The sequence below is a fragment of the Rhineura floridana genome, chromosome 3 (assembly GCF_030035675.1).
Source record: "Rhineura floridana isolate rRhiFlo1 chromosome 3, rRhiFlo1.hap2, whole genome shotgun sequence".
NCBI lineage: Eukaryota > Metazoa > Chordata > Lepidosauria > Squamata > Rhineuridae > Rhineura > Rhineura floridana.
Genome location: NC_084482.1, coordinates 209103705 through 209129517, shown reverse-complemented (window position 1 = coordinate 209129517; position 25813 = coordinate 209103705). Strand labels below are relative to the sequence as shown.

Sequence of the window (25813 nt, the reverse complement as noted above, 5' to 3'; positions counted from 1 at the left end):
AGTGTGTGATCAATTTCTTCCTGGACTTCTGTTTTAAATGTCTCCAATTCCTCTTCTTCTGTGTTTGCTATTGGAGCATAGACTTGGGTAATGGTTATGTTAACAGGTTTCCCATTGAGTTTCATTGATATCACTCGATCAGACCTAGTGTTATAGCTCCTAATTGCTTTTGCCACATCACTTCTCACTATTAAAGCAACTCTTTCTTCGTAACTTCTCATTTCCTGCATAAAATACTTTGTAGTAGCCTGAATGAAATATCCCACTCCCATCCATTTTAATTCACTCACACCAAGTATTGTAATGGTGATGCGTTCCATTTCTTGTTTGACAATTTCTAACTTTCCCTGGTTCATGCTTCTCACATTGTATGTTCCTATTGTGTATGTCACACAACTCCAGACTTTTGCATCTGAGTGCATCAACCTCTGGGCTTCCTTTTGGCTTTGACCCAGTTGCATAATTAGTCACAGCACTACTTGTCTTCCGCGGTAGCTCAGTGAGTGCCATCTGGCCTGGGGGTCTCATCTTCCAGCACTATCTCGTGTTTCATATTGTATAGTCTATTCACAGGGTTTGTCATACGGGGACAAACTTAAATTTTCCTTTCCTTTCTCTAATATTTTGGAATAAAGCTCTTGTTCTACCTTTTTTATTATCCTCTTCTATCTCTATACAGTAGTTGTTGTAATCGTTTGACCCTGTTGCATCATAAGTCACAGCGTTACTCATACTTGACTGTTGGTCTTCCCCAGTAGCTCAGTGAGTGCCATCTGACCTGGGGGTCTCATCTTCCAGCACTATCCGGTGTTGCATATTGTACAGTCTATTCATAGGGTTTTCCTGGTAAGAAGTATTCAGAGGTGGTTTACCATTGCCTTCCTCTGAGTTTGGATGCATCTTAGTCTGGTGTCTCAACTTCAGCCATTCTGCTTTGGGTGACCCTGCTAGAAGTCTAGCCTCTTGGTCTAGACTCCTGGTGGCATTGCTCTCAGCTTCTTCAACACACTCAAACCCTCTCACAATGTTAAGATGTGCATCTTAGAGTGGGCAAGCAGTTACTACTGAAAGAGATCTGTAACACGTAACATTACAAGGCCTCAAAGTTTACATTCTGACACCAAGAGAGATTTCAGAAATATTTTTTCAAAGTTTACAGCATAAACAGATATATACAGTATTTCCTTTTTATTCCATCAGGAGATATCTGGGAGCTCAAAGATGAGGGGGAACCATCAGAAGCATCACCAAAAAGAGTTGAGGAGAAGAAGGAACAGAAATTGGGGAATCAAGATGGAGGAAAGAGACAAGAGGGGAGACAAAAGCATAAACAAGGGGATGAATCCAGAGCTTCTCAGGATGGTGAATATACAATTCCATGGGAAACTCATCACCTAAAGGAAACAAGAATGTCTCGAGAGTGCAGTAAAATCTTCAGTTGTCAAAAAAATCAAAATACACATCACGGAAGGCATGTGACAGAGCAACAGTACAAATGCTTGAAATATAGGAAGGGATCTTTTGATAAATTGAGCCTTGTTAGACAACAGATAGTTCACACCAGGGAGAAACCAAGTACATCCTTAGGCTGTTGGAAAAGTATCAGTCAGAGTGAAAGTCTTGCTTCCAGTCAAGAAAACCATACTGGGGAGAAACCACATAAATTCTCCAAAGGTGGCAAAAGCTGTTCTGACCGGTTCTTGATTGTTAGCCATGAGAAAATTTGCACAGCAGAGAAATTCTCTCAATGCTTGGAGTGTGGTAAGATTATCAAAGATTATCACCTGGCTGGACATCACAGAAGTCACACAGGGGGAAAACTTTATACCTGCCCTGATTGTGAGAAGTGTTTCAGCCAGAGGTATAATCTGACAAGAGATCAGAAGAGTCCCATAGGAAACAAACGATATACATGCCTAGAATGTGGAAAGAGCTTCAGTCATTATCACCACCTTACTTCGCATGAAAGAACTCATACAGGGGACAAACCTTATAAATGCTTGGAGTGTGGAAAGAGCTTTAGTCAGCATGGCACCCTTACTTCACATCAGAGAACTCATACAGGGGACAAATCTTATCAATGCTTGAAATGTGAAAAGAGCTTCAGTCATTATCACCACCTTACTTCACATCAAAGAACTCATACAGGGGACAAACCTTATAAATGCTTGGAGTGTGGAAAGAGCTTCAGACATAGTAGCACCCTTACTAAACATCAAAGAATTCATACGGGCGATAAACCTTATAAATGCTTGGAGTGTGGAAAGAGCTTCAATCAAAGTAGCACCCTTACTAAACATCAAAGAACGCATACAGGGGAGAAACCTTATCAATGCTTGGAGTGTGGAAAGAGCTTCAGTTACAAGGGCACCCTTACTAAACATCAAACAACTCATACAGGGGACAAACCTTATAAATGCTTGGAGTGTGGAAAGAGCTTCAGACATAGTAGCACCCTTACTAAACATCAAAGAATTCATACGGGCGATAAACCTTATAAATGCTTGGAGTGTGGAAAGAGCTTCAATCAAAGTAGCATCCTTACTAAACATCAAAGAACTCATACAGGGGAGAGACCTTATAAATGTTTGGAATGTGGAAAGAGCTTCAGTTACAAGGGCGCCCTTACTAAACATCAAACAACTCATACAGGGGACAAACCTTATAAATGCTTGGAGTGTGGAAAGAGCTTCAGTCAGAATAGCACCCTTACCTCACATGAAAGAACTCATTCAGGGGACAAACCTTATAAATGCTTGGAGTGTGGAAAGAGCTTCAGTCGGAGTAGCATCCTTACTTTACATCAAAGAACTCATTCAGGGGACAAACCTTATGAATGCTTGGAGTGTGGAAAGAGCTTCAGTCAGAGTGGCAACCTTTCTTCGCATCAAAGAACTCATACAGGGGACAAACCATTTCAATGCTTGGAATGTGGAAAGAGCTTCAGTCGGAGTAGCACCCTTACTTTGCATCAAAGAACTCATTCAGGGGACAAACCCTACAAATGCTTCTCTGTCAGCCCCTAAAATGATGGGAAAGTGTTTCTAGAGGTGTTTGTCCCATGACCTCCCATTTACCAATACAGAACTGAATCTTTATTAAGAAAACGTGAGGTGAGATAAAAGGACAAAGTAGAATGCAGAAAAGTTGGGGTTTCAATGGGGTTAAAAAAATGTGTTCACTGCTCACAACTATTTATTTATTTATAGCATTGGTATGCCATGGTTATTGTTTATATAATGAAGCTGCACCTTCGTCTTCTACATAGAGTTAAGTTTACATAACCATATTCTATTTTTCTTTTCCCAGTAACAATAATTTCATATATTGATTCTTCTTTCCCCAAGATTCAATAATGTGCTGTGGATTTCTCTGAGATTATCAGACTCCTATCTTTCGTAGCCTAAAATGCATTTGCTGGTGTTCTACTGATGTACTTACTAGGGGCTGTCCCCCTGCTTGCTTCACTTACCATCCCTGCCAAGCTAAGACTGATGGGAGTTATAGTTCAGCAACATCTGGAAGGCCAAGATTGTCTTTATATTGTATTGATTGACTAGATTTTTGTATTTGTACTTTTGTATCTTCTCCCCCCCCCCGATATTAATCTGTTCACTGCTGTGGTCAAGAATCAGTATACAAATATATAAACAAACATCTGCAGTACAGTAGGTGTACGGAACCTTTGGCCCTTCAGCTATTGCTACAGCTCACATCAGTCCCTGGGAGCATGGCCAAGGAGCAGGGATGATGGGAGTGGTAGTTCAGCAACACATGGGAAGCTGAAGGTTGCCCCCACCAGGTATGGAGACTCCACAAACTCAGCCCCTCCTCCAGAACCTACCTGCCTCCTCTCTGTGTCTGTTCTTGTTCCTCCCATGCACTGCACCCCTTCCCCAACTTCCCCTTACCAGAGTCCTAAGCCTGCCTCTCACACAGAACCTCCTTCTCCCTTCCAGGCCTTCCCCAGCGACTCCCATCCCACCCCCAATCCTGAGGCTCACCTGCAGACGTTTTGTTCTTCCAAGAGCGGGTAAAAAGCAAGACATCTTAGCATGCCAAGTCCTATCCCTTTATCTTGCATGCTCCTCTTCCTTTCAACAGCACTCTGTTTCTGGCTGTCGTCTTTCATCCAACCCCCCATCAGTCCTGTCTTCCTTATCGCACTAATCTTCCCTCCTTCTCAGTTAATCCAGGACATGCCTTCAGGATCTACCTGCCCCTCCCATATCTTTTGTTGCTCTTCTCCCACATGCAGGAATGTAGTCATCCAGGGTCTCAGTGGGTCTTGGACTCCTTCCTTTTTGGGGAGCAGGGTCCCTATGTCCAACATCCTACGAGCCAATCAGCATGCAAGGTGAATGTGTTAGCCACTGCCAAGAGTCTTCTAACATGCTTTTTTGTCCTTTTCTGCTGATTGGAGCCAATCAGAGTGAAAGGAGGTACATCAGCCATTGAGAATGCTCTTCTCAGTAGCTAACACTCTCCTCTTTTATTAGTTTTGGTTTCTAGAGAGGTGTGTTGTTGTGGGTGAAGGCATAAACAAGGACCTGCCTTTCAACCCTGCAGCAAAAAGTGGGGGAGGGGCATGGCTGTGACTAACATGAAAGCACACTGCACTTCTGAATTTGCCACTACACCACTACTTGCACGGCAGATGCCCCCTTGATTTCTATTCCTTTCAACATGTCCCTCGCAGTCACCAGAGGTCTAAAAGCGTATCACAGAGTGAACCTCCTTCTCCCAGCCAGGTCTTTTCTAAAACCACCTTCCCCCTCTCCAGCTTTCTCACCATCTGCTCTGTCCCACTTCTGAGACCTGAAACTCACTCACACACACACACAGTGCCACCCCTCTTAGTTATTTGCCACAGAAATTAATCTCCTTTTCTTTTTTTTGGACTTTTACTTTGAAATGACTCTTCTTTGAAACTTCTCAGCATTACTCTCCTTTCCATTGAAAACTGACCAACAAATGCAAATATGAATTTCAAAAGCCACTGTACTTCCCTCATCCTCTATCCACCCCACTGTGACCCCTATCCCACCTCCCTTGCCCCCACTACCCCCTTCAGCTCCTACCCAAGTGATCTTATTCTGCCATGCAGTCACACAAAATAGACACTGTAGGCTATAGGAAGACTCCTCCAGCATCACCCAGGCTGTCACTTGCTCAGCCCTGACTCACTTCCACTGGCAATGCTTCATATGTACTATAGATAATCATTAGAATGCTGTTAAAACACTTTCTGAGAGCCTCTGGAAGGAACAGCCTTATACTTGGGAAAAGTTGCACAGCAGCCAGTGTTCCATGCAATCTGCCAAGTTGGTAGTAAAGAGAGATAAAGATAGGAGGAACTGATAAACAGGGACACCTTAAAGTTCACTGAGGAGGCAGAAGAGTGTCTGGCCAACTGGTTTTGACAATAAACTATTCTATGGGGTATATGTATTTTTACATCTCCAGTGTGTGTATATATGGAATATCTCCAACAACCCTGTGAGGCAGGGTTGGAAACCAAGGCAACTCACAAAAAGAAATAAAGCCATTTAAAATCCAGTCACCATAAAAAAAGTATAAAACAGTTGCAAAACAGCTTAACGTGGCATGATTCTGAATTTTGGACTGGGTGAGTGAAGTTCTTTATCACTGAATTGCAGTCCTGTGCATGCTTCCCTGTCTGAGTAAGCCCCATTGAATACATTGGGACTTGCTTCTGAGTAAACATGCATAGGATTTGCACTATAAATATCTGTACAGGTTGTATAAATAATAAACATGTTTGACATTCATGCTTATATAAATATTTCTTTGTAGTATGTCTTGATATGTATCTGATTTCACACTATGGTTGTAAATTATGGTCCCAGGCTATGGTCTGAAGGCACATGAGGCCACCACCTTGCTGAAGCTAAGCAGGTTTGGGTCTGGTTGGTGCCTGGATGGGAGACTGCTTGGGAAATGTATGCTGTTTCCATGGTGAAACAAAGGTGGGGTATAAGTGTAAATATAAATCAATATTATTCACAAACAATTATTTACATTTTAAGTGTGCCCTTCTTCCTTGGGGTGGTCATGGTCCCCCTCTGTTGCATTTGCCCTGAGGGATATATTAGGCTGAGAGATGGTGTGTAGCCCATGGTCACCCAGTAAACTTTGTAGCTTACTTCTATTTTAAAATTTAATTAAAATAATTTATATGCAGGAAAACTTTATGAAGTAATGCAAATCCACATAATACATTTAAAGCACATCCAACTCAAATTTAAAGTGTATGACTTCCCCCAAAGAATCCTGGGAAGTGTAGTTTCCCCCTCACAGTTATAGTTCTCACCACCCTTAACAAATTACATTTCCCAGGATTCTGTGGTGGGATTCATGTGCTTCAAATGTGCTTCGTAGCTTGGGGGTTCTCCTAGAATCATCTCTGTCACTTGAGGCTCAGGTAGCCTCAGTGGCATGGAGTGCCTTCTACCGACCTCGGTTGGTGGCCCAACTACATCCCTATCTGGACAGGGATAACCTGGCTTCAGTTGTCCATGCTCTGGTAACCTCTAAATTAGATTACTGCAATGCACTCTACGTGGGGCTGCCTTTGAAGATGGTTCGGAAACTGCAGCTTGTGCAAAATGCAGCAGCCAGATTGGTAACAGGGACCAGACGGTCCGAACATATAAAACTGATTCTGGCCCGCTTGCACTGGCTGCCTTTATGTTTCTGAGCTCAATTCAAGCTGCTGGTTTTGACCTATAAAGCCTTACACGGCTTGGGACCACAATACCTGATGGAACGCCTCTCCCGACACAAACCCACCCATACACTACGTTCAAGATCAAAGGCCCTCCGCCGGGTGCCTACTCCAAGGGAAGCTCGGAGAATGGCAACAAGGGAGAGGGCCTTCTCAGTGGTGGCCCCCAAATTATGGAATGATCTCCCTGATGAGGTGTGCCCGGCGCCAACACTGTTATCTTTTCAGCACCAGATCAAGACATTCCTCTTCTCCCAGGCATTTTAGCATATGTTTTATATTGTTCAAAAAATTTAAATTGTGTTTTAAATTGTTTTTTAAAAAGATGTATTTTCAATTTTATTTGTTTTTAGTTATTGTAAACCGCCCAGAGAGCTTCAGCTATGGGGCAGTATACAAGTATAATAAATAAATAAATAAATGTATGTTGAAAGTGCTTTAAATGAATGGTGTGGATCTGCCCTATTATGCTGTGCATTCATTAGTGAACTGAAAAGAACAATTTTAAAAGATACTTTTTTAAACAGGGCTGTAGCTCAGTGGTAGGGCATGTGCTTTGCATGCAAAGGACCAAAATTCAATCTCTGGAAGAGACTATTGCCTGGAATCCTGGAGAGCCAATGCTATTCCATGTCATCAGTACTGAGCTAGATGGTACGAAACGGCCTGACATGGTATAAAACAGAAAACAGACCAAGGGCCACAGTGACTCCCACATTTATTTATGCATTTTATTTACAACATTTATATGCTGCTTTATTGTAAACAAACCTCAAAGCAGTTTATAGAAAAACAGTTAACGACAGGTCTTTAAAAACATTCAAAATAATAAAACCAAGAAAGAGTTAAAAACAGATAAAAACCATAATAGCTTCTACATGCTTGGGTAGGCTCGCTTGCCTAAACAAAAATGTTTTTAGCAGGTTCCAAAATGAGTACAATGAAGGTGCTTGTCTAATGTAAATAGGCAGGGAGTTGCAAAGTGTAGGTACTGCCACACTAAAGGATCAACTTCTTACGAGACCAGAACAAGTACTATGTGGAACCCGTAATATGGAAAGCACACCTTGAACTTGGCGTGGTAGCAAATCAGCAGCCAGTGCAGATTTCAGAGCAGAGGTATTATGTGCTGATAGGGCCTCATTCATGTCAGCAATTGTGCGGCAGCATTCTGCACTAACTGCAGCCCCCCAGGTCAGGTTATGCTGTATGGGGATTTCTGTGATCTTGGCTGACTGGCTGCCAGGATTTTTTTTAGTTTTGGTTAGGACCCTGACTGGTTGTGGGATGCTGATTTTCTGTTTTACCAATAGGAATCTTGTGGTTCGTATGGTATTGCGTTTAGGAAATAATCACCATCTTTTTCTGTTTGCATTTCATTTGCCTCTGACCATACCTCCTTACATCTATAGAAGCAACAACAGTGGTTCCATGTGGTCAGCTCAACACCCTTAAACCTACTGATAATGCATCTTATTTGTATGATGCTTTGTTTCTTGCTCAATAGTGGCGAAAGAGAATTCACATACTGGGAAGTGTGGCTTCAATTGCTTCCCAATCTACTGCCTGTGGAGGTAGACCAAACCATGTGTGTTTTCTCTCTGTCAAATATTACTCACTGGGATTGGGTTTTCTGTCAAAGTGAGTTTATAGCACCCCACAGAGTAGGCAGGAAAGTAGGCACTTAAACCCTTGCCAGAAGCAGGTAGGCTAGATTAAATGTTCCTTACACAGGCTCTTTAAGCAGGTGAGAAGGAATGATCCCCTCACTTCAGCTGGACCTGGGAACACCCTAATTTAGCTAAGATTTTATCTTAATTTCCAATCAGAGATTTTTTTTTGTTTAAGTGGTTTGCTCCAAACAACTGTGGTTGATGATTAATGTATCATGCTTAATGACATCACTAGGGCCTGCGCCCTATGACATCACTAGGGCACGCCACTGAAATGTCAGGGTTTGGAATGCTTCTGACCTGGCAACCCTATGAGACTAGGCCTTAAGGGAACCTGCTCCTTGATTAGCTGCCTCCTCTGAGCCCAGCCTTCTATTAGCTCATTCTCCTGAACACAGAAAAGGATCTGGCTTGCCAACTTATTTTCTAACCCCGCTGCTGTGCTTTTAACATCCATCTGGCACCTAGGGTTGGAAAATGCAAAGTCCTCAATGTGATGTTCCTGTATTAGTGTATATATGGTAAGTGCTGTTTGGATAGGAGATACATGGTAAGTGGAATGAAAGAGGAGGGGGGAATAAATGGGCAGTAGAATGCTGGATGATTGGCTGAGTGTTTGGATGGCTGGAGAGTATAAATGGAAGGATGACAGTTGAATCTGGGTGGACGGTGGACGTTGTGGGTTGTTTTGGTGGGTTTTTGAGAGGAGATTGTGTGGAGAGTTGGTGGATGTGAGGAGAGGGTGGAGTTCGGATTAATACTAAGACCAGTACCTCAGGAATAGATGAAACCATATGCTTAAGTGCCTTTATAAAGAAATCTTGTTATCTTTGTTATTTAATAAATATATTTGGTTTACCAAAGGCCTGATCCTTGGCTGGGGTTTCACAGACCAGAAGGCAGGGTAAGGTAACTACCAAGGCTGAAGAGTGACAAATGGTGGCAGCGGGGAAGGGAAGAATAACACCACAAGTATTCAGAGCAAACCAGAATCATCTGCATTGATACAAAGGGAGTGGGACAGCTTAAGCACGCAGTCACAGAGGTAACCTGATAGAGAGACTCAGGCAGAGTCTCTGGGAATACTGGTTATAGGACGTGACTGGTGGTGCTGCCTAGCAGGGGGATCTGTTGAGATCTGTGCTAGAGCGGGGAGAGAAACCATAAAAAAGGACAGTCCGGACTGGTGGAGTCCCTGGTGGTGCCTAGTGACAGGCAGTAACCACGAGCAGGTAGGAACCTGACAGGGAGAGCCAGGGAAGGGCATCACACTCAACCCCGACCCATTTATCTCAGATTTCTGGTGAAAGTTTTTAATGTGGAGGAGGTTTTCCCCACCAAAATATCTCAATTTCAAGAAGAGTTTTATTTGCCAAAAGATTTGCCCAAATAAGATGCTTTATTAAAAGGCATGAGGGGAATGCCATTTTTTTTAAGAGGCTAACTTTAATTATAGTGTTTGTAATGCTAATTTTTAATGAATATTTTATACTATTCTATGTAATCTGCTGAGAGAGCTTGCTAAATAAATAATGGCAGAGAAGGAAACTGAGAAGATGGAAGGACAGGAGTGTAGTTAAATAACCACAGAATAATACAAAGAAAAGTTTTAGTAAGGCTCTCTCTCCCTCCCACAGAATCCCACCCTCAATATGGCTTAGGGTTGTCAGGCTCAGGGCCTGGGAATGATTCTGTATCTTTAAGAGAAGAGAAAATTCAGCCAAGTGCAGGTTTTCTTGCAACACTGTAATGGGAAAAACCACAAGGTGAAATTCTCCCTTCCCCCTGCACAACTTTTAAAGATACAGAAGACCTCTTGGCTGCCAGGCACAGCTTTACAACCTCAGGGAGACCAAGACAAACCCTTTGAAGTCATATGTAGGTTTCTCCCCTGTGGGGAATGTTTGAGATGTCAGAAGATTTACGCTTGGAGCTGGTCCACATCAGAGTTCAATGTGGATTTGAAGCTGCTTGTGTGTCCCACTTTTTTCCCTCAGCATCCACACAACATCCTCCTCATCCAAGTCCCCCCTGTCATGAAATTGTAAAATTTCTATGAATTGTTAAATTGATTTTTAATAGCATGGCTCAGTACAAAGAACTCTGGGAGTTACATCTTGTCAGAAGACAGGCCTCTGGAAAGGCAAAAATGTTAAGTTTCGTTTCAGCTGTAAGGGAGGCCTGAATAGAAACACCTGGTTATCTTTGCTAATCAGTGGGAGCCTGGTACTCAAGGCCATGCAGGCCTGTGAAGGTTGAGAACACCGTTGGGAGGGGGGCCTGCAAGGCACGAAAAAGTGAAGAAGCTTCAAGAAGGGATTACATCAGAAAGCCCCTGATTGGTTAATTAATTCTGGACCATTGGGATTCTTTTTCCTTAAGTATAGGGTTTGAGACCCATTATGGGTTGCCATATTCCAGTTCCACAAATCCGGGCAGGCTAATTTGCATATTATGTAAATTATTTGCATATTATGTAAATTATTTGCATATTATGCAAATAATTTGCATATTAATATTTGGATTGTCCAGTTGTTTGGTTTTTGTGCCTAGGAATTACCACCAAAAACTGGGGAAAGATGTGAGAAATCTTTTTTTAAAAAGCAACATTTTCAGCCTTAAATGCCTAGACTCTAGTTTCCAACACTATGGAGTATTGATTGATTGATTAAGAGGATTTATATCCTGCCCTTCTGCTGTTAAAAACAGAGCTCAGCACAGCTTTCAAATATAATAAAAACAATAAAAATACACAATCAATATAAAAACACAAAATAGCAACAAACAAAGTAAGTCAGGGCAGCAGTACGGTTAACCATATACGATATATTTCACAGATGTGGTTGGTGGAGAAAAACAAGAAGCCAAAATGTTAGGAAAAGGAGTCTTTCACACCACATACTCAGTTCTAAATACTGTTGCAGCAAGTTTTACAACCTCCAGTATTCCACTGGTGCAGGCACTCAGACATTCAAAGTATCTGTATGTTTCTTACGTTTTATAAAAGCAGAGCTTTGCTTAACTCAAAATTTCTTCTCCCTTTGATCAACCACATCTACACAGGTTCCACCTCCATACTCAAAATGAAACTGGGCCTGGAAGTGTGCAACAACCCCACACATACCTTGCTAATTAGATTACCAATGCCAGGATGTCTGTCTTATCGACTACTCTCCTGCTTCCCTCCCCCCCACCGGGCATCATGAAAGACCCAGTCCTGGGCTCAGAAAGAAAATAAATATCTGGTCCTCTTCAAAGTATTGATAAGCCTCTTGTTTTAATTGAAATAATAATTATACATTCTTGCTCTTATCACTAATGGGAGTTAATTATCTTGCATATGCTGCTGTTGCTTCTATGGCTGTAACGGAGTGAGATTAAAGATAAGTGACTCAAATAGGAAAAAAACAACACAAAAGGCAGTAACACTTTCCTAAATGTAATACCATACCAACCACAACAAGATTCCTATGAGTAAGGCAGAAAACTCAACATCCCACAACCGGTCAGGATTCATAACCAAAAACCCAAACTAAAAAAATCCTAGCAGCCAGTCAGCCATGGTCACAGAAATCCCCATGCAGCACAACCTGATCTGGGGACTGCAGTTAATGCAGAATGCTGCAGCACAATTGCTGACATGAGTGAGATCCTATCAGCACATAATACCTCTGCTCTGAAATCTGCATTGGTTGCTGATTTGCTACCAGGCCAAGTTCAAGCTGTGTTTTCCATGTTATGGGTGCCACATAGTACTTGTTCTGCTCTTGTAAGAAATCAGTCCTGTTAAGTGGCAGCACCTACACTTTGGAACTCCTTGCCTATTGACATTAGGCAGACGCCTCTTTTCAGCACCTGCTAAAATCAGTTTTCTGGAGGCAAGCCTCTCCAAGCTATTGTGTTTTTAAATCTGTTTTTAACTCATTGTTGGTTTTATTATTTTGAATGTTTTTAAGTATCTGTCCTTAACGCTTTTGCCAATAATTTTATTGTTTTAATTATTTCTGTAAACCGCTTTGACATTTTTTACAATAAAACGGGATATAAATGTTGTAAATAAAAATAAATAAATGTTGGAGTCACTGTGGCCCTTGAGTCTCTTCCCACTTTTAGGAACCAAGGAATCTGCCTTATACTGATTCAGGCCATTTTGTACCATGATTTCTTAAATGCAACACCATACCAACCACAACAAGATTCCTATGAGTAAGGCAGAAAACTAAGCATCTCACAACCAGTCAGGATTCCTAACCATAAACCAAAAATATGATAAATGAAGAAATATTTATATAAGCATGACTATCAAATATATTTATTATTTACACAAACTGTAAAGATATTTATAGTGCAATCCTAGGTTTATTTATTCAGAAGCAAGTCCCAGTGTATTCAGTGGGGCTTACTCAAACAGGGACAGAAATGCAACCTCAAGTGATAAGCAACATATGGCATTAACATTGCTTTTACAAAAAGCAAGTATTGGGAAGGTTTTCAAAACACTGCCCAAGATCTGACTCCTGCACACAAGAGGAAAAGAAACTGAAATGTATATACTTACCCAATTTATGAGATTTTCAGATAAACGAGGGGGGGACCACCATTTTGTTTTCTAGACACTGCCTCAGGTCAATGAAACTGAAACAATCCTGGCTTCACTGATTGGCTGCAATCCTGAGCGAGCGGGGTTAAAGCTACGAAGTGCTACTGTTTAAAGAAAGATTTAACAGTCGGGGGGGCGGCTGACGTTTTTATGTATATCTTGAGAACCGGACCACCTAGAAACTTAATTTTTTTTTTAAAGGTGAGAATCAGGGCCACCTAAGGGGCTAGCCGGGCGCCGGGTGGCATGCAAAGAATCCGGGTAAAACCCGGCTAACCGGGCAATATGGCAACCCTAGACCCATAGCCTTTGTTCCCTCTGGAAGGTTTCCCTGGATGATGCCTATGGGTGGCCATCTTGCCTACATAGGGTTCCATTGTTTCTTACCTGATGCTATTCTCTCTGAGGAGAGATGAGATTACAACCAGCTACCTCCTAAGTAAGTAGACAGGATAGCTAGGTTATTTTCTTGTTGTGTGTGTGAACTCTCTTATGTATACCTGAACCCCTAGTTGGGTGTGTGGTTTTGAGGAATTGTTTTGCTGCTATATTTTGATGTGCACTTATATTTTCAATAAAGCTACTTCTATTTAACCTGGTGTGTTCATTGAGGGTAAGGGTGGTTCTGAATCCAGCACCTTGACCATTCGACTATGAAACGACCAAGGATAAGGAAGTTAAGCCTAAATCTATTTTGGGGTTTTACCAGAGGTTTCTTGACAAGGAGTGTAAGTTTGGCTCTTGTCTCATTGAGCCTTGGTTTACCTATTTTCTGGGCTCTGAGTTCCCCCAGCTCTGAGTTGAACCAGTGAAGGAGTGGTGGCAGCCTATCTTCGACCTTGCAGGGTTGGTGTTGGTTTGCACAGCCTTGGCAAGGGGAATTTGATGATTGGGTTCCAGATCAATTGCCCTAAGCATGCAATCCGTGCCCTGAGGGGGCAGAGGACCATGACACCCCCCTCAACCAATTTTAAGGTTTTCCCGATCTGCAGATATTCTGGTAATGGATGAAAATCTAAACTTGAATGTTACGCTACTGCGGAGGGACTGAAGCGCAGTGAGTGGCCATTTATTTTACATGAGTGATGGTGTTTTGCTGGGCACCATCTATCACCACACCCCTACTTCCATTTTCTTTCCATCAGCCCAAAGGAAAGGATGCAGCCTGCCTTATTCCACTGTATGTTGCAGAAGGCATGCTTGCAGTAACTGCTGCTACACGAAACAGCTGTATTAAAAATAAAAATAGCCCTTGCAGGTACAGGAAGCGAGAAAGGAAAAGGGGAGGAAAGGAAGGTGCAGCCTTTTATGTGAGTGACTCCAAAACTTGGCCTGGCTTGGAGCGACACAAACAAAGCCTTCAATATTTTGAGTGCTCTTTTGTGCAAATCTGGTACATCAAAAATGGGTATGGTGAGAGCAGGGCAAGTACAAACTGAGGGGAGGGAACAACAACACTCAGCACAACAAATACACCCCATCAAGTACCAGCCACTAGTATGGACAGAAAGCACTGAGACAGATTTGGGAGGCAAGAAATTGAAAGCACTCATATGTGGATGAAGGCACACAAACACACATGCAGAAACAGCAACCCACTTACACATGAGCACCCCAGTGTGGACACAGCCTGGACAATTTATGCACCTTCTAAAACTCTCATGGTTTATTCCTTGACTAGGTTGTGAGGTTTATTATGAATGTTTTAAACAGCTTGGGGGGGGAGGGAATCAGTTAAAACACAAGCAGCCCAGATTCCATGACAAACATAGAAATACCAGAATGTTGCAAAAAAACCCACCCCAACAACCTCTATTCAGAAGCTTCACACAGAAATCAAATATCCAGAACATTTTGTTTACAAAGTTGGAAACCCAAAACATTTTTACGTCAATTAAGTCTCTACATATCCATCAATGTTAGCAGAGATGGGGACCCTCTGGCCCTCCAGATGTTGCTGACCACTGGCCATGCTGACAGGGGCTGCTGGGAGACCAACAATACCTGGATGGCCACAGGTTCCAGACTTAGGTGGGGAAAAAAGGTAAAAAAGCTATGGCACTAACACCGACGAGGCCCTGCTCCTCACATCCCAGCTCTGATGGTAGGAGAATTACATTCCGTGTTTTTCTCTGGAGACAGGCTATCCCAACAAGAAGGACTTCCACCTGAAGATTCCCTTGCCTGAAGCAGCGATATAGTTCAGCTCCTATCCGCTGGGAGTCTTTTCATCAGTGAAGATGCATAATTTGAAAGGCCCTACTCCATTTGGAAAGATTTACTTTAAAGATATCAGCACAATACCAGCAGTCTATGAAAGAGAGGAGCATGGTAATATCAAAGAGAAATCCACAGTACACTATTAAAACTTGGGGAAAGGAGAAATAAGGATCAGCATATGCAAATAAGTATTACTTGGTAAACAAAAATAGAATATGGCTACATAAACTTTACTCAGAAGAACAACATGCAGCTTAACTATTACAAACAAAAATTAAGGCATGCAAAGCTAATAATCATTTTAACCTTTCATAGAATCATAGAATAGTAGAGTTGGAAGGGGCCTATAAGGCCATCGAGTCCAACCCCCTGCTCAATGCAGGAATCCAAATCAAAGCATTCCCAACAGATGGCTGTCCAGCTGCCTCTTGAATGCCTCCAGTGTCGGAGAGCCCACTACCTCTCTAGGTAATTGGTTCCATTGTCATATGGCTGTAACAGTTAGGAAGCTTTTCCTGTTGTCCAGTCAAAATCTGGCTTCCTGCAACTTGAGCCCATTATTCTGTGTCCTGCACTCTGGGACTATAGAGAAGAGATCCCGGCCCTCCTCTATGTGACAACCTTTCATGTACTTGAAGAGTGCTATCATATCTCCCCTCCTCTTCTCCAGGTTAAACATGCCCAGTTCTTTCAGTCTCTCCTCATAGGGCTTTGTTTCCAGTCCCCTGATCATCTTTGTTGCCCTCCTTTGAACCTGTTCCAGTTTGTCTGCATTGTTCTTGAAGTGTGGAGACCAGAACTGGACACAGTATTCAAGATGAGGCCTAACTAGTGCTGAATAGAGGGGAACTAGTACTTCACATGATTTGGAAACTATACTTCTGTTAATGCAGCCTAATATAGCATTTGCCTTTTTTGCAGCCACATCACACTGTTGGCTCATATTCAGCTTGTGATCAACGACAATCCCAAGATCCTTCTCACATGTCGTACTGCTGCGCCAAGTATCCCCCATCTTATAACTGTGCATTTGGTTTCATTTTCCTAAGTGTAGAACTTTGCATTTATCCCTGTTGAATTGCATTCTATTGTTTTCAGCCCAATGCTCCAGCCTATCAAGGTCCCTTTGAATTTTGTTTCTGTCTTCCATGGTATTAGCTATGCCCCCCATTAATAAAAATGTTAAAGAGCACTGGGCCCATGACCGAGCCCTTTGGTACCCCGCTTGTTACTTCTGCCCAGTTTGAGAAGGAACCATTGATAAGCACTCTTTGAGTGCGATTCTGGAGCCAACTGTGGATCCATCTGATAGTTGTTTCATCCAGCCCACATTTAGCTAGCTTGCTAATCAGAATATCATGGGGCACCTTGTCACTTCGTAGAGCTTTATGCAGCTATACTTTAATTTACCCACTTGCACCACTTTAATCTACCTAAAGCTTTGCTGTGTTACAGCTATATAGGCGTTTACCCTAAATATTAAGAAAAGAGGGGAGGAAATAATACGACAGCTCCCTATTCAAGCAGGGTTCAAAGGAACTAATTTAAGGCAGGGTCTTATGGGTAGGATCCAGACATTTAGAGATGAAGAGCAAAGGTTGGGAAAATAAAATGGTGAAATATATACCATCTGGAAATAAAAATATTAAAGCATAAAACCTATGAGAAATTTATATAAATACTAGAAAAGCCAAATCTGTTCAGTTGTTTATGAGCCAAAGATGCAGCCCGAAAGACTGACTTAGAGGAAAATGGCCGCAAACACACTCAAAACAAAAATGGGCCAGTTCAAACCAAGAAATTGCCTCTCCTCCTGAAACTCCTTCCACATTCCAGACATTTCGAAGGCTTCTCCCCTGTATGCATCTTGCGATGCACTGAAAGACTGTAACTCTGATTAAAGCTGCTTCAAAAATCAAAGTTTTTATACGGCTTTCCCCCTGTATGGATCTTTTGATGTGCCTGAAGAATGCCATTTTGACTAAAGCTCTTTTGACATTCCAAGCATTTATAAGGTTTGTCCCCTGTATGAGTTCTTTGATGAGAAGTAAGGTGGCAATTCTGGCTGAAGCTCTTTCCACACTCCAAGCATTTATAAGGTTTGTCCCCTGTATGAGTCCTTTGGTGCAAAATAAGATGACAATTTTGACTGAAGCTCTTTCCACACTCCAAGCATTTATAAGGTTTGTCCCCTGTATGAGTTCGTTGATGGGATGCAAGGTTGCTTCTCCTACTGAAGCTCTTTTGACATTCCAAGCATTTATAAGGTTTGTCCCCTGTATGAGTTCTTTGATGCAAAGTAAGGTGTTGATGACAACTGAAGCTCTTTCCACACTCCAAGCATTTAAAAGGTTTGTCTCCTGTATGAGTTATTTGATGTAATGTAAGATGGCCATGCTGACTGAAGCTCTTTCCACACTCCAAGCATTTATATGGTTTGTCCCCTGTATGAGTTCTTTGATGCGAAGTAAGGGAGCTATTGTGACTGAAGCTCTTTCCACATTCCAAACATTGATAAGGTTTGTCCCCTGTATGAGTTCTTTGATGTGAAGTAAGGTGGCCATGCTGACTGAAGTTCTTCCCACACTCCAAGCATTTATATGGTTTGTCCCCTGTATGAATTCTTTGATGTAATCTAAAGGAGCTACTGTGGCTGAAGTTCTTTCCACACTCCAAACATTCATAAGGTTTGTCCCCTGTATGAGTTCTTTGATGTGAAGTAAGGTTTATATTCTGACTGAAGCTCTTTCCACACTCCAAGCATTTATATGGTTTGTCCCCTGTGTGAATTCTTTGATGCAATCTAAAGGAGCTACTGTAACTGAAGCTCTTTCCACACTCCAAGCATTCATAAGGTTTAACCCCTGTATGAATTCTTTGATGTGAAGTAAGGGTGCTGCTCTCACTGAAGCTCTTTCCACACTCCAAGCATTTATAAGGTTTGACCCCTGTATGAGTTCTTTGATGCGAAGTAAGGCGGTGATGATGACTGAAGCTCTTTCCACATTCCAGGCATTTATATGGTTTGTCTCCTGTGTGCGCTTCCTTATGTACAGTAAGAACTGACCTGGTGCTGAAATGTTGCCCGTGGTCAGAGCATTTATATAGGTTCTCTTCTGTGGGACTCTTCTGATTTCTTTTCATATTATATCTCTGGCTGAAAATTTTCCCACAGTCAGGGCATGTACATGATTTTCTCCCTGTGAGACTTCTCTGATGTCCAGCTAGTTGATAATCCTTCATAATCTTACTACACTCCAAACATTCATACGATTTCTCTGCTGTGTAAATTCTTTCATGGCTGACAATTGCTCCATCTTGACTCTCAAATTTCCATTCCTCCTTCTGCTCCTCAGTTCTTTCCAATGACCATTCTGATGGTTCCCCCTTAGCTCTGATCCCCCAGACATCTCCTGATGGAATAAAAAGGAAAGCAGGTAAAGCTCTGTGAAGAAATACTGTGTATATATCTGTCAGTTTATGATGTGCACTTATTTCTGGGATATCTCTTGATGTCAGAGTGTAATTGTCAAAGTCCGAGGCCCGTACTGTTACTAGGTTACAGACCTGTTTTAGCAGTAGCTTCTTGGTGACAGGTTCTGAAGAGAGAGAAATATGATAACCTTTCATATTTTTAGATGGGGCCTGGATCAGCTACATTAATTTTGATCCATCTTGGAAACAACAGGCTCTGATTGGCTAGAGGTTCTAGAGCGTGAAGGATGGGCTGTTAATTGTCAGTAGGGAAAGGCAGTTGACGAGGGAGGAGGGAGGTGGAGGCCAGAGAAGGCTGAGGTGAAAGTGGAGAGCGGAGGCCTGAATATTAAAGTATTCATCCCCAATGCACTAACAATATTTGGCTGACGAAGATCAAAAGAAGGGAGCCACTGGTGGTGTTAAGCTGGGAGGCTTCCCTGTGTAATGATGTTACTAGAGGAAGGTTACAGAAGTGGATTTTTAAGATCACCTATACTGTTCAACTAGATCAACTAGAGGAGATTTAGGGTGGAAGGAAGATTGTTCCCACTAGCTGGACCAGGTTGTGGGTTGTTAGCAGTCATTCCCAAACTGTGTGCAGAAAGGAAAATAATTAATTCGTTGATTATGTATTTTTTAAAATATAGACTGCCTTTTAGGGTGAAACATCCTGCCAAGATGTGTTAGACATAGTTTCAGTCATTTCAGTCTATCACTTTATTAGGTACCCCACTCAGAGAGCTTTGAGATTCAGCCGTCTATAAATCTCTCCTAATAGATATCCATCCCATGGCTCCACTCCGGGGAAGGGGGGGGGATCAGGCTGACCTGCACTGGATCACCCTGGGGAATCACAAACCCTGGCTCGGAGCCACTCTCAAACAAGTTTGGGGCATGACTCATGTTTGCTTAATTAGTGTAAAAAAACCCTAATTAAATATATGGAGGGGAGGGGGTGAGGGAAGGAGATGTTGCATCTCCTTCCCACCCCCCCGACCTAGAGTGGTGTCAATTTATCCTGCACTTTTCCTTACAAAAACCCCCCCGCACCCCCCAGAGGATTGTTGCCTCTGCTCCTTCAGCAGGAAGGAGAGCCGCAACTCCGTCTTCTTCCTGCCTCTTTCCCCACCCCCTGACAGCTCCGGTCACTCTGGGTCATCGAATCTGACCTGTAGAAATCTGTGGCTGCCAGAGTCACAAAATCTCCAAGCAAATGTCTGTCCTTAGCTTGACGAAACCTGAGCTATGGAACTTCTTGCCACAAGGTAAATGCTAAGGCAAAGTATGCAGTGCTTTGCAAAGATAGAGTAGGCATCAGAAGAAAATATCACTAACTGCCAGGTCTTTACGTCATATTTTCCTTCCATCTGCCACCATTTGTGGACTGGCTTTGCACCCTCCATCACCATTTTGAGACTGGTGGGCTTCAGTAATTTTCAGGCATCTCAAGTAAGCACTGAGGGTTGAAAGTCTGAGAACCCCTGTACTAAGTAATGCTCGTGGGTGAGCACCTCAAATTCAACAGTTTAGATCTGTACCAATCTAATCAGAATTCGCAGAGACAGGAAGCCTTCTGCTCCGTTTCCTTCCATCCAGGAGAAATTGTGAGGTTTTGAACCCAAATGTCCTTTTCCAAACAAAAGCAGGTGAATCTGCCTTAAACAGAGCCAGTCTACTGACTTATCCAGGAGCAGGCAGTTAGGAGGGGCAGCATGACAAACCTGGCATTCCTGCAGTCATGTTTCTGCCACCTACCTCGACAGAGAAAGGGAGGAGCCAGGGACTGGGTGCGCAAACGTCCAGAGCCATTCAGGTGCCCCGCACAACCTAAACCTACAGCTCCCTGCCTACCGCTCCTGGGTCTATCCAGCTTAGTACTGTGTACTCCGAATGAAAAGGCAAGTCCCACCCACCCACCCATTCCCAATAAGAGACTCATCCACACAGAAAAAAGAAGAACTGAGATAAATAAGTTATAGCAGATATGCCCATGTGCTATGATGGCTATATTACCACCAGTATCCGAGGGAGTATGGGGATCACAACTGGGGAGGATGCTGTTGCACTCATGCCCTGCTTGTGGGCTTCCCAGAGGCATCTGGTTGGCCGCTGTGAGAATAGAATCCTTAACTAGATGGGCCTTTGGCTTGATCCAGCAGGACTCATACTCTTAAGTCCAGGGTAAGTCCATCAACAACTTTCCAGTGATCTAAATGGGTTCCTCACCCAGAGAGGTGATCATCTCATGAATCTCCACCATGACTTCCTTGTAAAGAGCTCTCTGGCCTGGATCCAGCAGGACCCATTCCTCCTCTGTGAAATGCAAGGCCACCTCCTCGAAAGTCACTGGACTCTGGAAAATGAAAACAAACACCTTCCTCATAAACACTCTCAGGCAAGATATGGAAATCATCTACCCTCCACACACAATCTGAAGGGAGATGCGAGAAGTGGGGATTTTTCCTTAATTGTTCACAAATCACCAGGTCAAGATGGCATTTACCTAAGGGTAAAGTTCTTAAAGAACTCAAATGTGAAATTACTGATCTTCTAACAAAAATATCTACCTTCTCCCTGAGATTGCCTCTCATATCTGAGGACTGGTAAGTGGCCAATATAACACAAATGTTTAAGAAGGGGATCCAAATGGTATCCAGGAAATTAAGAGGCTGGTTAACTTAATACCACTTTTGGAAAAACTAGCGGAAAACGTAAAGGAGAGAATTACCAAACATATAGAAGAGCAAGTCCTTCTGAAGCAGAACCAAAAGCATGTTTTGGGGGTGGCCACCTCCACTTACATATTTTTTTCTTTTTAACTTTTATTATGAAAAAATGGACTGCCTTCAAGTTGATGCCAATTTATGGCGACCATATGAATAGGGTTTTCATGGTAAGGGGTATTCAGAGGGGGGTTACCATTGCCTTCTTCTGAGGCTGAGAGGCAGTGACTGGCCTAAGGTCACCCAGTGAGCTTCATGGCTGTGTGGGGATTCGAACCCTGGTCTCCCAGGTCATAGTCCAACACCTCAACCACTACACCACACTGAATCTCAGCTTTTATTATAAGAAACACATAATATTTCAAAATAACATCTACAGCATAAACACATCTAAAGAACATAGCCATATATAAGAATGCGTGATCACATCAATCGCAGGTGCAGGTGAGGAGAGGTTTTTCTATATATTACATTTTTGCATTTCCCAGCTCTATCTGAAGGAACCTTTTATGAGACCCCTATCTCTGTATTCCTGGCTGGAACTTGTGTCTCACCCTCTTCCAGATTAACAAAAGAAATGAAGCCACCCCAGGGTGCAGAAAATATATCTGTTGCCTTTAAGTTCCTTAGTGATGCAAGGTGGCATGTTAGCTCGTCTGTTATTGCCAAGTCCCACAGTTTGGTGTACCAGTTCTGGATATTTGGTACCGAATTTTTTTTTCCAGTGTTGTGCAATAATGAAACGTGCTGCCACTAATATAAACGTAATCAAGTCCTTTGAAGGGGCTCGCAAATCACAGGAACAAAGCCTTATTACTGAGTCAGACCGTTGGTCCATCTGGCTCAATAATGATTACACTAAAGCCAGCAGTGGGTCTACAGATGTTCAGGCAGGGAGTCTCTTGAGGTCCTACCTGGAGATTGAACCTGGGACCTTCTGTGATGTCCCTGTATATATAATACTGTAAATATGGTAAGTGTGGGTTTATTAGGGTATATGTGGTAAGTAGACTGAGTGAGAGGGGGGACTACATGGGTTGGAATGTTGGAGAATGTTGTATGATGATTGGCTGAGGGTCTGAAGGTATAAATGACAGGATGATAGTTGAGTTGAGTTCGTTGGTTCGGTTGGTTCTGTGGGTTTGTTTTGGATAGAGTGGATTGGATCAGGTGGGTAGTGAGGCAGGTTATTGATGACTAAGAAACAAAGAGTAATGCATCTTATGAAACCACACGCTTGTTGACTATACCTTTAAGTAATCTTGTTATTCCCTGTGCATATAAATAAATATTTCTTGGTTTACCAAAACGCCTGATCCTTGTCTGGGCTTTCACAGACCAGAAGGGTGGGCAGGGCATATACCAAGGTTGGGAAACAGTATCAAGGGTGGCAGCGGTGAAGAGATAGTGTAACATCATCAGGTATCCAGAGCAACCCAGGGCTGTAATCTTTATAGGCACAAAGATACAAGGGGGTTGAGGCCTGTAAGTGCACCCAGACACAAAGTAGCATTAAGCCAAGAGGATACTAAGGCACAGTCTCAAGGCAATATTGTTTACAGAGAGTGTTCTGGTGGTGCTGCCTAGCAGTGGGATCTTGAGAGATCTTTTCTAGAGCCGGTGAGAGAACTGTTTTGAGAGCAGGACCCTGAGGTGGGACCATGACAAGGCGGTGACAACACGAAGGAGCCTTACACCTTCTACTACAGAGCTACAGCCCTTCCCCTAATGATTTCTGGGAAGAACTAAAGCTGGGGCAAGTACAGTCAGGTGTTAGGCGGCAGGCTAAACCTTTTTTTGTTCACTCTGGCCTTTGGTAATGAAGTTGCCTCCTACAACGGTGCTCAGCTTTCAGTGGGGTGGGAAGTTGTCCTTAGTTAATGGGTGTTATAGGATGAACATCTTCTGTATTTTGCATCATTCATGCTTCAAATTGCTTTGAGCAGGTATATTTTATCTTGTTATGTTGCTTTGAGGCCTTTTTTTATAAAGCAACAGACAAATGTAATTAATAACAAGCAACAACCATTTTCCTTAGAGGATCTAAACTTCATCGAGGGCTGGCATTTACCCACCTTTAAAAAGCAAAACAATACTGGAGCTCAACTGACTAATTAAATATCAGTCAAACAAGCAGCCGAGTCTTCACAGCATATGTTTATCACCGGTGTGCAGAACCTCCAGGCCGTGTGCTTAATCAGGCCCACAGGGACTCCCTATTTGGCCCCGGAGGCCAATTTGGCCAGCCCACACCAACCAGCCTTACATCTGACCAGAGCTTGGAAAAGTTACTTTTTTGAACCAAAACTCCCATCAGCCCCAGCCAGCACGGCCACTGGATTGGGCTGATGGGAGTTGTAGTTCAAAAAAGTAACTCTTCCAAGCTCTGCATATGACATCATATACAGTGCCTTGAGTTGCAAAAGTACTCAGACCCTTGACCAATGCTCTTGTAATTTTGTTCTGTATGATATTTTATTTTGAAACACTTATGCAAGAAACATGCTTAGTTTTTTATGTTTCTTACAAACATTTCCCAACATAAAACCAATGTCACCCTACAATAATTGATTTTGAGTTTCAGTGTTTCAAAATAAAATATCATACGGAACAAAATTACAATGTACCATTTGTAATTCAGTAATATGGGAGCATTGGTCAGGGGGCTGATTACTTTGGCAAAGCACTGTATGCAAGTGGCGATCAGCTGATCAACGGGGTTTCCGTGCATAGCACTACATCAGAGCAGATTACCTAATGTCATTGGAGATGCCAGGCACCGAAACCGGGACTTTTTGCATGCAAAGCAGATGATCTAACCACTGAGCTACAAGAGTTCTTGACATCCTTCCCTGTTGATCTGTCCTTACCTTGATCGTAGCTGTTCTCCTTCCATCCCAAAGAGGGGAAGATCCAGAATATGCTGCTGATGCCATCCCTCCACCTGTGAGAGAAACAAAGGAGACATTTATCTCTCTCTCTCTCTCTCTCTCTCTCACACACACACACAGAGAGGTCACAATTCTATACAGACTTACTTGGGAGTAAGTCCCACTTAACTCACTGGGGCTTAATTCCAAATAGACTATTAATATTAGGTACCTTCATCGTGGCTTTGATATCTGATAATTTTTGAAATTTCAACAAGCCTACCCAGACATATGATTTTTGATATACAGCTTTAACAGACAATTTTATTATGCATAATTGTTTAAAAATTGCTGATATATCTCACACACTTGTTTTTAATGTTTGCTTTTCAAGCAATATTTTGCCAGTTTAACAGTTACTGTATGGCTTGCCCCTGAAGAATCCTGGGAACTGTAGTTTGTAAAGGGTGCTGGGAAGAGGGATTGCTGTGGAAACTGCAGCTCTGCGAGGGAAAGAGGGATCTCCTAGCAGCTCTCAGCACCTTTCACAAACTACAGTTCTCAGGAGTCTTGAGGGGAACAATGATTGTTTAAAGGGGCATGATACTGCTTGAAATGTACAGTGCGGATGGGGCCTCAACTATATTTCAGTCTCAAGAGCAGCCAAGAAGTAAACAGTGCCCCCTGGTCCACCATTTTAAGTTTTCCAAAATGTAAAGTCTCGGCTCACAAAGCTATAACATTTATTGATTCCATATGAGTTGGGCCATTTAGGGCAAGTTAGGAAAGCAAGGAGGCAGCCACTAAAGTTTGCTGAGCTTAGGAACATCGGCAGCCGCCTCAAAGCGGTCCAGCCACTGCTGAACCTCTCTCCGCATCATTTACACCAAAGGCCCCCAAACTGTGGACCACGGAGCACCAGTGGTCCCCGAGCTTCATTCAGGTGCTCCACGGCATGCCCGCGTTAAATATTTGTATTGGTTTTTATTGGTATCCTTATTGTTTCTTTATTTCTTGTATTGTGCACAATTCTATGCAATTCAAATAGTCTGCAAGACAATATATAGGAAATAAAAACAATAAAAATATAACTAAAACTCACACAACATCTAACATAGCGCATGGCAGGTTCTTTTTTAGGGGGGCATTATTGATACCGGGTTTACAGCTCTCCCACTCCCCAGTCTGGACGTTGCAGGAAAACCACGCAATGGAATTTGGGCTCTGTTTTGCATTGGATTGCACGGAGAAGCCCTACGGTGCTTAAAAACGGAGGAACCTGGAGGTTTATTTCCCTGCCCCCCCTTTCCCCTTTCCCCCTTTTCCTGCTTTTGCTCCCGAAGGAAACTGACCAGGCCGATTCCTTGTTTTTCAGCGGGGCAGAGTATGGAGGTGCAAGAACCATAGACTCAGAAAAAGTGGGAGAACAGGCAGCGCCATACTTCCGGTCCTCACTCGGAGGCTGGCATGCGAAGAATAAACAAAGGGCTGGATAAATAAAG

The 25813-nt window shown here is 42.7% G+C and overlaps 2 protein-coding genes across 3 annotated transcripts in view; one reads left to right on the top strand and one right to left on the bottom strand.

The window, feature by feature from the left end:
• The window catches only part of LOC133381360 (zinc finger protein ZFP2-like), a 38702-nt gene extending 35563 nt beyond the window's left edge, over window positions 1–3139 (top strand). The window contains exon 7 of the mRNA XM_061620390.1: window positions 1201–3139. Coding sequence (XP_061476374.1) covers window positions 1201–3026 — 1826 coding nt within the window. The 3' untranslated portion in view covers window positions 3027–3139. The remainder of the gene's footprint in view (window positions 1–1200) is intronic.
• Window positions 3140–14627: 11488 nt separating this feature from the next.
• On the bottom strand, window positions 14628–25813 carry LOC133381384 (zinc finger protein 436-like). 2 transcript variants are annotated; one of them, XM_061620452.1, is made up of 4 exons: window positions 25664–25813; window positions 24312–24385; window positions 20945–21071; window positions 14628–18654 (listed from the first exon to the last, which is right to left on the bottom strand). In XM_061620452.1, exons 2-4 carry the CDS (start codon window positions 24375–24377, stop codon window positions 17150–17152), a joined length of 1698 nt encoding a protein of 565 aa, XP_061476436.1. In that variant the 5' UTR covers window positions 24378–24385; window positions 25664–25813; the 3' UTR covers window positions 14628–17149. The 2 variants fall into 2 exon arrangements, with proteins under 2 accessions (XP_061476436.1, XP_061476435.1); XM_061620451.1 differs by lacking the exon at window positions 25664–25813 and adding an exon at window positions 25414–25624.